At 37.3% G+C, this 11,906-nt stretch overlaps 1 protein-coding gene across 2 annotated transcripts in view; it reads left to right on the top strand.

The window, feature by feature from the left end:
• LOC144573852 (uncharacterized) overlaps positions 1–11,906 on the top strand; it is a 33,287-nt gene that overhangs the window by 9,376 nt on the left and 12,005 nt on the right. For both annotated transcript variants that reach the window (XM_078323618.1, XM_078323617.1), the window contains exons 21-39: positions 201–297; positions 669–767; positions 846–989; positions 1,085–1,150; positions 1,647–2,039; positions 2,726–3,073; positions 3,176–3,307; positions 3,401–3,514; positions 3,852–4,036; positions 4,547–4,655; positions 4,730–4,873; positions 5,267–5,548; positions 5,923–6,579; positions 7,212–7,433; positions 7,696–7,799; positions 8,026–8,321; positions 9,222–9,306; positions 10,713–10,994; positions 11,073–11,462. In XM_078323618.1, the coding sequence (XP_078179744.1) occupies positions 201–297; positions 669–767; positions 846–989; positions 1,085–1,150; positions 1,647–2,039; positions 2,726–3,073; positions 3,176–3,307; positions 3,401–3,514; positions 3,852–4,036; positions 4,547–4,655; positions 4,730–4,873; positions 5,267–5,548; positions 5,923–6,579; positions 7,212–7,433; positions 7,696–7,799; positions 8,026–8,321; positions 9,222–9,306; positions 10,713–10,994; positions 11,073–11,462 (4,149 nt within the window). The remainder of the gene's footprint in view (positions 1–200; positions 298–668; positions 768–845; positions 990–1,084; positions 1,151–1,646; positions 2,040–2,725; positions 3,074–3,175; positions 3,308–3,400; positions 3,515–3,851; positions 4,037–4,546; positions 4,656–4,729; positions 4,874–5,266; positions 5,549–5,922; positions 6,580–7,211; positions 7,434–7,695; positions 7,800–8,025; positions 8,322–9,221; positions 9,307–10,712; positions 10,995–11,072; positions 11,463–11,906) is intronic.

Here is an 11,906-nt window from a genome sequence, read left to right as displayed (position 1 = left end):
CCTGCTGTTAAGCTACTTAAGCTGTTCCTGTAAAGTGGTGTTCAGCCATTTAATCTTTTGCCCTTGTTTTTCAATCCTTCATGTAAAGTGAAGTTTATGCACTTACCAAAACAGGAGCTGTTATTTGTAGCATGAATTATTTGTTTCTGGCAGCCATTTGGTTATCAAACCTTTTGTTTTAATATAATATCGCATGGCAGCATGGCTGGTCGGCACATATTTGAGGTACCTTCAGCAAGTGTTGGTGGGTCTCTCTATGCTATTGCAGTTAGTTCCAGAGGGCTTGATGTGCAAAAGGCAAGACAATGTTCCCTCACTCCAAATGCTACCTTATCTTGTTCCAGATAGAAGCTTGAGCTTGACTGATAGTGCTTTGGTTCAAGCAAACCACAAGCCTATTCAATTAAAACAATAAAATATGGATCAGAAAAAGTGCTGGCTGACTAAGAAAATTTTAAACTTAGTAGTGTTGGTACTTTGATACAAGATTGATGTTGAATTTTTTTTATATTTGCATCTGCGAGTTGTATGCAACTATGGTGTGGGTTTCATTTCTAGCCTACCCCAACTTGTTTGGGACTAAAGGCTTTGTTGTTGTTGTAGTATCTGTGAGTTGTATGCCTTGTGATTTTTGCTCACAAGTGTGTTTTTTTTTCATTTAATGTCAGGCTCTGGAATCAACAAATACGCTAATTATTGAATTTCTTAGTGATGAGGAAAAGGCTATTTGGATGAAGGATCTTGTGCAAGTGATCTACAGAGCTTCAGTATTTAACTCCTTCCTTTTATATCATATTTTTCAATATCACATACATATTTGTCCTTAAATTTATTTTTCTATGTAGGCCCCAGCAGATATGTATATGCCAGGAGGCTCCGCTGATTCTACCCCAACAGGAACGCATGTCCAAAAATTTGATAACGTTGGGAGTGCTGACTTTGTTCTTAATGGCTCTGTTATAGAAACAAAATTGTCTTTATATGGAAAGGTAAGATATTTTTGGCCATCTTATATTAACAAGTGTCAAAGTGACCAACCTAATTTGATTGAGCATATGATGTGCTTTCTATTTTGGTCTTGCAGTTGGACAGAAAGAGTGAAAATGCTGAAGAGGTGCTAATCTTGGAGCTTCTTGGTAATGGAGCAAAGGTACCACATTACTAATCTTTTGGACAGAGCAAGTGGTTCAGCTACACACGGAAACATTCTATTCTTCACTGGAGCCTTAGGAACCTTTTGAAGCGCACATCATTACTGTTTTACTTAAACAACATTTTAGTGTAGTTTGTTAGTAAATTGAATAAATGATAAACAAGCAACAAATATAGTCACTGCTCTCCATGCTGGGTATCATTTGCTAAGTGTATCTTCTTTCTCTACCTAAGCTGTTAATTTTAGAGCCTGAATAGATTCTGAATCTAAATTTACTCACAAGCCTTTAATTTCCAATAAAAAAGCCAAAATAAAGGAGGGAAATAGAATTGAGAATAGTAGCTTCAACCTGTATGAGACCAGTCCTGGATCCAAAATGCATGTCTTCCGGTTACAAACGTAATAGAATTTCCATTCTTGCATGTGAATGATGCTGTTGGCACTAATTTATTACCTGGTGATAACTGTCAACTTTTCATCTCTTTGTGCCTAGGTAAATCTTGCAAGGTACACAGGTGACCTCACCATAAAGACAAAGCTACACTCTCTGAAGATACAAGATATGCTCCAAGGTCGTCTGTCTCCAACCCCGCAATACTTGCTTGTGTCTCTGGCAAACGAGGAAACTGAGGAATTGCATGAAACTCACTCCCCCATGCTTGATTCTGAACCAGAGCACAGTAGCTTTTTTCTAGAAGAGGATTCTTTTAAGGATGCGTTGCCTGAGTTTACACCAACTCCGACAAGCCAGGTTTTTATTGCGCCCGGGAGCGACATGTCTGAGATATATTATGAGGCAACTGATGACAGTGGCACGGATTTTGTTGCGTTGACGTTCATCACCAGGAGCTCTGATTACCATCTTTATGATGGTATTGACACTCAGGTAAATGAACATGGATAGGCAATTGGCATTTTCTTCACAAGCTTTGTGAAAAATCTAGCTTCTACTTTCAAATTAGGACGCATTAAAAATTTTGTCATTATTTTTTTGTTTGTCTCCCGAATGATAAAATCCTGGCTCCCTTGCAACTTGTGTCCTTGCAAAGACTTGAATTTTGTTCATATTCCAAACAAAAACAACCTGCATCTGTGTCCTCCGAGAAATCTCCAATTTCCAACAGATTACGTTGGACATATATTATTTAGATGCCATTGATTTAATTATTGAATAGAAAATTGTAATTGTAGAAAGAAAGCTGATATGATCATTACAGATTTCTTGGTCACTCCTTTAAGGACTTCTCTATTCCGATTGATTCGCTGAATAGAAAAATTTATTGTAAAAACAAGAAATGATATGATCATTCCATTACTTGTTTGATCCACTCCTTCAAGGCTTTCTCTGTTCCGAGTCACGTGAGGTTTTGGGTGTGTATTTATCTTTTCTGTGCAAGTTTAAAGGTTTTTTTATAAGGTCAAGGGGCGAAATGCCCACTAACAATTTGTATTAATGAAAGAAAAGTTTACAACCTCAGTAGATATTACAAACCAGTTATAAAGTAGAAGTACATCAAGTAAAAATTCTTGTCACTCTTTGAACTATATTTTGTTGAATTTTTGCTGTCTCAGATGAGCATCAGGATGACCGCAATGGAGTTTTACTGTAACAGACCCACAGTTGTTGCCTTGATTGATTTTGGCTTGGATGTAAGCATGGTTAACTACGGGACTGATATTGAATCCAACGCTGCTACAACCACAAGCACTTCTAAAACTATAATGACTTTGTCTTCAGAAAATACTAAGAGCTCAGAAAAGGAAGAAATTACCTTAATCAAGGGTTTGCTTGGACATGGTAAGGGCAGGGTTGTTTTTGATTTGAGAATGGATGTTGACCAAGTTTCTGTTTTTCTGAACAAAGAAGATAGTTCTCAGCTTGCCATGTTTGTGCAAGAGAGGTTCCTCTTTGATCTCAAGGTAAGACAGATTTAGCATTTTGCACTTGTGGCTTTGAATAATTTGTCATGCTTTAATCTCAGCATATGAGTCCGGACTCAGGACAGCTCTTCATATTTGCAGGTTCATCCAAGTTCCATTTCCATTAATGGCACTCTGGGAAATACTAGGCTTTGTGATATGTCCCTTGGACCTGATCATCAGTGGGGCTGGCTCTGTGATACTAGGAAAGAAGGCATTGAATCACTTATTGAGGTTTTGCTTTAAGTGCAGTTACTGTTGCAGTGTTGCATAATGCAAAGTATTGGAACTTTCTAAACCTTGCTTTTTGTTCTTTTTTATACACAGTATACATTCCAGTCGTATAGTCCTGACGATGATGATTATGAGGAATATGATTACAGCTTGACTGGGCAGCTTTCAGCTGTTCGTATTGTTTTCCTTTACCGGTTTATTCAAGAGGTATGCTGTCAGTATTAGCTGCTTAGATATTATTTTTATTTGTAATCTGTGGGTCCGGTTGATGCTTTATGCAAATGAGGTAGTTGTTAAAAATTTGTTTTTGATCAGCTCAACTCTAGTGTGTGTTTTATTTCATCAGACTTAGAGTTTGTCCAAATATATGTACAATTAATGAGTAAAGTTTTGACAAAGTCAGTTTGACTCTAAGAACAAAAGCACTTTAAATCTTATTCAAGGATGCTTTGGAGGGTCGAAGTCAAAGTATGCACTAGAGTAGTTGTCAAGTAATTTATTCGTCACCAATTTCAAATGGCATTTGATGATATTTCTTTTCCAGTTTATGTCATACTTCATGGAGCTTGCTTCACCCCATACAGAGGAGGCTATAAAGTTGATCGACAAAGTGGGGGGTTTTGAATGGCTGATTCAGAAATATGAGATTGATGGTTCCACTGCTGTAAAGCTCGACCTCTCTCTTGACACTCCAATAATCATTGTTCCCACGAATTCTAATAGCAAAGAGTTAGTATTGCTGTATCTAAGTTCACTGCCTTCAATTTTATTTATATTTAACTACATGATATCAAGGATACTATATTCTGTGATACTTATCGATCAATCTGCTACTGGTAATTTATCAGTAGGGTGGTGTTAGCAACTGGTTTAATGTCGTCGTCGTTGTTTTTTGGCTCGTTGAAAATTTAGTTGGTGTTTCATGCATGAAGGCTTATCCAATAGTTAAAGACTCCCCATAATTACTGCTTTGCATTATGAGTTGCGCCAGTACCAGAATGTGCTGATTGGGAGGCCCGTGCAAGGTGTTTGGGTTGTCTTTTGACCTGTTTGAACTCAAATATCTACCTTTTCTTGTTATTTGGTTTTCTAATTGAGCTAAAGCAGTTGTCTTCCACAGCTTTACTTTCTTTCTTGACTCTTTCCTTTTTCCGGAAAAAAGTATTTTTTTACTATTTTGGAAGTTGTAAGCAATCTTGATTTAAATATTGTTTTTTTTATTCCATGTTTCCCTTGTAGTTATATGCAACTTGATTTGGGAAAACTAAAAGTGAAGAACAGCTTTAGTTGGCATGGGGACAAAGATAGTGACCCTTCTGCAGTGCATCTTGATATCCTTCTTGCAGAGGTTTGTATGAACATTTTTCAAGGATGTGCAACAATTCTCTCCTTTCTGTGCTGACATGTGTCTTTGTATAATAGATAGATGGAATTAACATGGCAATTGGAGTTGATGGAACCCTAGGGAAGCCAATGGTTCGAGAAGGTCAGCGCATGCTTATTGAGGTCCGTCGGAGCTTGAGAGATGTCTTCCGGAAGGTCCCAACAATGACAATTGAGGTTCAGGTGCGCACCTTCTACTTGTTGAGATGATTTTTGCTTGGCACTGTTTCTTTGGTACTTTGTTATGTCATGAAGTCCTTAATTTCTCTTTGTTTATATGAGGTTGCACAACCTCTTTGGTTCTTCCATTTAAGTTTTTGTACTGCATATTCATTTATCTGTGAAAATGTATTTTCCAATAATTGTTAATTTATAAAGTTTAGTGGAACATGATCTACAGAATCTACAATGCTGTACAAGGGATTTTACTAGTTTAATTGTTTATGCGGGGTTGTTATAATTGAGGTTGCCGAAACTTGAGTGTGAAAGCCTGACACAGTCAGTCCTCTCTATATTACTATTCATTTTATACTTTCTGCTGTACCGAATGGATTTTGTGATGTGATTCCTGCACAGGTTCCATTGCTTCATGGTGTAATGTCTGGCAAAGAGTACAATGTGATTTCAACCTGTGTCTCGATGAACCTTTGCGAGTTACCAAATATACCTCCAAGCTTCCGTGAAAACCCAACGGAAACAAAGGAGTCAATACGCATGCTGGCAGACAAAGTGAACCTCAAGTATAATAGCCAACTGTTACTCTCCCGCACTGTTTTTGTAATTGGGGTTGACATACAGTATGCATTACTAGAGCTGCGAACCGGGCCTGATGCTGAGACCCCGCTGGCCCAGATAGCTGTAAGTAGTACATATCATAATTCCTTCATTTCTCTTTCCTCACTAAATACATCCATTTTGTGCCGGGAACCAAGAACATATGCTATCAAGGTTTTTGAGTACATTGTTCACATTCATGGTAAATAAGCTGACTTGGTTCATGTCTACAAATTATAACAGTACAGCATAAGGATTTTCACATGTAAATGGTCCATTTACACTAGGATTCTTTCATGTTGTTCAGTAAAGTGTTCTATGGTATATGACTATTCTACCATTAGTTCGCGATAAAATTTACTATCAAAGTAATAGTATTAAATTTTCTCTCCAAATTGTATTAATACACTGGGATGCATGACTGGCAATTAATCACTTCCTTTTATTTGTTCACGCAGTTAGAAGGTCTTTGGGTGTCATACCGTACAACATCCCTCTTGGAAATGGACTTGTTCGTGTCCATCCCCAAGTTCTCCATCTTAGACATCCGCCCAGATACGAAGCCCGAGATGCAGCTCATGTTTGGCGCCGACTCCTCTGACACCTCTCACTCTAATGTTCAACCCCAGGAAGTGTCACTTGACACCAGACTAAGTTCCAATGCACCTGGCAGTGAAGCCTGTAACCTAACGATGCTGATAATGGACTACAGATGGCGCACTTCCTTCCAGTCTTTTGTAATTCGGATCCAACAACCCCGCGTGCTTGTGGTTCTCGACTTCCTTCTTGCAGTGGTTGAGTACTTTGTGCCTTCTCTTGGGATGATAACAGGACGAGAAGAGGCTACGGACCCGAAGAACGATCCATTAACCAATAGTGATGACATAATCATGCATGAGACAGTTTATCACCAGAGAGAGAATATTGTCCATCTCTCCCCTGCTAGGCAGTTGATTGTGGATGGGGTTGATGTGGAGGAATTTGTGTACGATGGTTGTGGGGGTGTTTTATCTTTGAGTGATGAGTTTGAACGGAAAGGGCAATGGTGTTCTGGCGGTACTGTCATTATGATTGGGTCAGGCAAGAGGCTGCGCTTCAAGAATGTCAAAATTGAGGTAGATGGATCCGTTGTTTCCTTCAATTGAGAATTTTTTTTGGGTAGAACAATGGTATTAAGAGTACTTGAGATTTACTTGACTCCCTATTACAGAAAAATAAGATCCGGCGAAGTTAATCTTTGTCCATGCAATGTTGTAGTAACACTTTACTCCTACTAGACTACAAAAGGATATTTTTGTGGGACAAAGTAGAACTTTAAGGTGTTAAACTATTTCTTTGCATCTGGTGCAGCTCTCTTGTACTGTAGGTATTATGGAAACAAGGGATCCTTTTCTTTGTCACGCCGGCAACTTTTATGATTGTTTGTCTTTTATTATTATTATTATTATTATTATTTATTATTATTATTATTATTATTATTATTTATTATTATTATTATTATTATTATTTTATTATTATTATAGATTGGTGCATTGTTACAATGTAACCTCCTTCAACTGTGGCTCCACTACGTGATAGTAATACTTTATTACAAAAGGACACTTCTGTGGGATAAAGTAAAGTTTTTAGGGGCAATTAAGCGATACCTTGCATCCAGTATGGATTTCTTGTATTGTAGAGATTATGGAAGATGCCTTTTCCTTGTCACATTGAATATTTTATTGATTCTGTTCTGTTGTTATTCTAGAATGGTGCGCTTTTAAGGAAATGCACTTACTTGAACAACGGCAGCAGCTTCTTGGTTGCTGAAGAGGATGGTGTTGAGATCTCTTTAATAGATAGTGGCCCATCAAATATGGAGGAAGAGAATGAGAGCCAAGAAGATAGTTTGAACAAAGACACAGATACTTCTGAGAAAGCTACTGATACCGTATCTAGCGAGATTGTTAGTTTCTCTTTTGAGGCTCAGGTAAGAAAAGAAAGCCAAGTATTTTAGTCATTCCTTGCAAAAGATCACCCTTCTTGCCAGTCCATACTGAAACCTGTAATACAGTGATCTTGACAAAGATACAAATGGACCACAAAATATATAGTACACACATAAAATGTGCACGTCTTAGTTCCATTTTTAATCTTGTGCATTTTGCACATGCAAATCTCAGTTTTATGTTACCAAATTTAGAATTTTTATACCTGTAATTTATTCTTCTTCTTTTTGGCTATAAATCCAGATTGTATCCCCTGAATTCACCTTCTATGATAGTTCAAAGCTGTTAACTGACGATTCCTTGCAATTTGAGAAGCTTCTTCGAGCAAAATTGGACTTCAGTTTTATGTATGAACCTTCCCTTCTATTAGCTTGCTTTGTTGCCGTGAATTTTTTCTCTCTCTCTTATGAATGCTTACATAGGTCGGATTTCAGCATATGCTTTGATATCTTATTGAATGCTAAAGTCTATTCTTTTCAAAGGGATGCTTAGCGAAGATGTGCAAAAGGGTACATGCAACCATTTATTTTGTATTCTTGTCCTGCTTTTGACAAGAAAAGCAAATTGAAACAGGTATGCTTCTAAAGGAAATGATGTGTTTTCACGGGCAGTAGTTAAAGATCTCACGGTTGAGTCTGGTTCGGGTCTGGTAGTTATCGAGCCGGTTGATGTATCTGGAGGCTACACCTCTGTTAAAGACAAGACAAGTGTGATAGTGGCATCTACTGACATATGCATCCACCTCTCTCTTGCTGTTGCCTCTCTTCTGCTGAAGTTGCAAAACCAAACCATATCGGCATTACAGTTTGGAAATATCAATCCCCTTGTTTCTTGCACAAATTTTGAGCGGATTTGGGTGTCTCCCAAAGGTAAGTTAGTCAAGAGCAAAGCTAATGTGTGATATGCTCACCAAGAGGGTTTGGTGAGCACAACTCCAAAATATATCGGATTGGCTTCAAACGACGAATCCAAACCGTTGAAACCGATATACTTCATGACTGATGCGTGTAGATACAAAATTTTGAAATTTTTGAATTCATTTAGTACAAAGTCTAGCAGTAAAAAAATGATGAAAAATGAATGCATTAAAAACTTATAAAACTTCATTTTTTTGACAGGTTGATTTTGTACTAAATGAATTCTAAAATTTAAAATTTTGCATGTACACGCATCACTCGTGAAGTAGATCGGTTTCAATGGTTTGGATTCGTCGTTTGAAGCCAATACGATAGATTTTTGGAGTTGTGCTCACCAAACTCTCGGTGAACACATCACACGCTAGTTTTACTCGTTAGTCGAACATTAGGTTTTTCGTTTGAAAAGAAAATAAATTTTTTATCCAAACAGCAAGTGCAATTGCAATTTTTTATTTGCTTTCATATGATGAATTCATTAGTCTCTATTATAAAAGAAGTGAGCCATATCCAATGAAACAGAAGTTAAAGAGGACAAAAGAAAGATTGAACTAACTGGCATACATTGTAAAAGTCTTATGAAAACAAAAATTAAGGACAAGTGAATGAACCTGCGGGCATGCAACTAGCTAAAATGTTACTGTCTGTTTGCCCATATCCTTCCAAGTCCTTTCTGTAAAATCTAAACTAGGGCTATCAACCTATTGTTACATGTTACAATTTAAAACCCAAAACAGAGATGTCTAAAACATAGGAGTGGAATGTATGTCTGAAACATAGGAATGGAATGTGTCTTCTTCTTCTTTTTCCCCTTAATACTATATTTTTTTATGATTTTTCTTGGATTGCTTATAGGTAGCTTGTCTGGTTACAATCTTACATTTTGGAGACCCCAGGCTCCTCCCAGTTATGCTATATTGGGAGATTGTGTGACATCAAGGTTTGTTACACTATATAAGACTGCATCAGGCCTTTCTATTAAATCGACATGTTTTGTCTATACGTTCTAATCTGTAAGAGCAGCAACATGGTTGGCTCTATCTCCAAATCCCATTTTCGATACCCAACTGAGCGATCTCAACCATTCAGTGAAAATTAAAGACCTTTAGCAGGAGATGACATTATACATTTTTGAATTTTCTTGACCCATTCATTGGATAAGGTAAGGTAGCATGATAGAATTGTTTAGAATGCAGTGTTTGTTTATCTTTATTGGTGTTTATTGGAGGCGCTTTTGGGTGAGTACTTTGTTCAAATCTAGTTCGTCGGTACTTATTTCAATTGTTATATAATATTTCTTTTCTTTTCTTAACGTGATCTATTTAGGACTATTATGTATCAGTCCAACACATGTTTTAAACCAAATAAGATATACTAGATTCTGATTTTCAAGATCAGATGGGGCTATCAAGTGGGATTGAAGTAACTGAAATTTTATCTCCTGCTCAGATTAATTGTTTGGGATAGGTGTTATTGGAAGTGAATCCAATAGATCTTTTGTCTGTGAAAGTGTGGAGGGAGTATGTTATAGGGCCCACCCTGGATCTCATGAATAATGAACCAAGGAAAATAAAGATATAATCTGTCTAAAAGCAGAGGAAACCCAGATAGGAAACAAAAAAGACGGGAGTTTAGATGTAAGCATGCTAAATTGCCTGTTTTCCTTGGCCCTTATTCTGTCCCTATTTTCTTATCCTGTTTGGTTTCTCCTCTTCCCAATTGATTGTAATTATTTTTTACTGGAAGCTTGTCCAAGACTCTTGTCAGATGGGATAAGAGTTGGATCGGTGTAAGTCCTCATAATTTCATAAATAGTAAATATATTTTGTAATATTCTTTAAAAACGCCGATGCCTTTCTCTAGATAGGGAATTTGACCTGAAAACAGACCAATACTTTCAAAATTTACTAAAATATTTTTTGTTAAAATAGAAATATTGTTCTCTTGCAAATCTTGCCAAGCATGTGTTTCAGGGAATTTTGAAAGAAAAAAAGTTCCTGTTTTCCTCTTCATTTTCATCATCCTGTCCTCAAATCTCTTCTCCAACCTTTTTGGCCTTCTCTGTTAATTTAGTGACTACAAAAAAATAATTCTAGTTTTCATATTTAAGTGGGGTGCTTTGTGATTGCTTTTTATTTTTATTTTTTATAAACTTCTCTATTTCTGTTCATTACAATATTTTGTACCCACTGTGAAATGTTTATCTGGCAATGCCCCTGCTTTTGTGTGTGTGTGTGGGGCCTTGAACATTATCATTATATTAATTATAATATTATGTTTTGTTCTACTTGGGAACTAAAATTCCAGATTAAAATGTCTAATTTAATCTATATTAACAATATGTAGACCAGTGCCTCCTACACAAGTGGTGGTGGCAGTGAGCAATACATATGGTCGTGTAAGGAAGGCTACTGGTTTTACACTCATCTGTACCCTCCCTGGCTCTGGAAGTCAAAATGACTGCTCCATCTGGGCTCCGGTTCCACCACCTGGATACTCAACTATTGGATGTGTGGTCCACATGGGTAGATTGCCACCCCCAAATCACTTTGTTTACTGCCTTCGCTCAGATCTCGTAACATCGACAAAATTTTCGGATTGCATATCTTATGTTCCTGCTCAACAAGGGTACTTCTCTCTTTTACTTTATAGTTTTTCATATCTGCAATTCACTGCTGATGCCAGCAATCCGTGCTTTATTGGCAGGTATCCATCAGGACTTAGTGTATGGCGTGTTGACAACGTGCTAAATTCATTCTACGTGCACAATTCACTTGAGGTTCCTCCTCAAGGGAAGTCTCTGGATCTCCACCAAATAATCCTCCGAAACCCAAAGCATTACACCAGCAATGTACCTGATTCAACAGCCTCTTCCAAAAACGATGAGACTACTCACCTATCTGGCGGGTCCCAAAAAGGCAGTTCAGGATGGGATGTCGTCAGATCCATATCAAAGAGCAGTAATTATTACACATCAACTCCACAATTTGAGAGGATATGGTGGGATAAAGGCTGTGATGTCAGGCACCCAGTTTCCATATGGAGACCAATCATGCGTCCTGGTTTTGCTCCTCTTGGTGATTGCATAACAGAAGGGTTTGAAACTGATATTTGTGTAGTTTTTGCTTTTTCTGCACTAGTTCTTAATGAGGTTGCACCACTATAGATGATTGAATTGTATGTGTCAAGCTAGCTTTATAATGAGGGTTCAAATACCTCTTGCCTTTCACGCCTTATTCGTGCCTCGCATCCTAATCTTCGTTTTCGAAGTCCAAACAGTCAATCCAAACCGCTCAATATGATCTCCACATTAAAATGTGCTTCGAGACTAAATTTTATATTTTTTTAGACAAGTACAAAATCATTGTTTTCCAGAACATTCTGGACCATCCAAAAACAGTGAATTTGTACCTGTATAAAAAAAATAGTAAATTTTTTTCAAAAAATATAAAATTTGGTCTCCAAACAGATATTAATGTGGAGATAATATAGTAGGGTTCAAATTAGTTTGTACGAAGATAAGGATGTGAGGCACAAATG

Source organism: Carex rostrata, chromosome 22 (assembly GCF_964058835.1).
Source record: "Carex rostrata chromosome 22, lpCarRost1.2, whole genome shotgun sequence".
NCBI classification, from domain to species: Eukaryota; Viridiplantae; Streptophyta; class Magnoliopsida; order Poales; family Cyperaceae; genus Carex; species Carex rostrata.
This window is presented reverse-complemented; position numbering and strand designations above follow the sequence as displayed.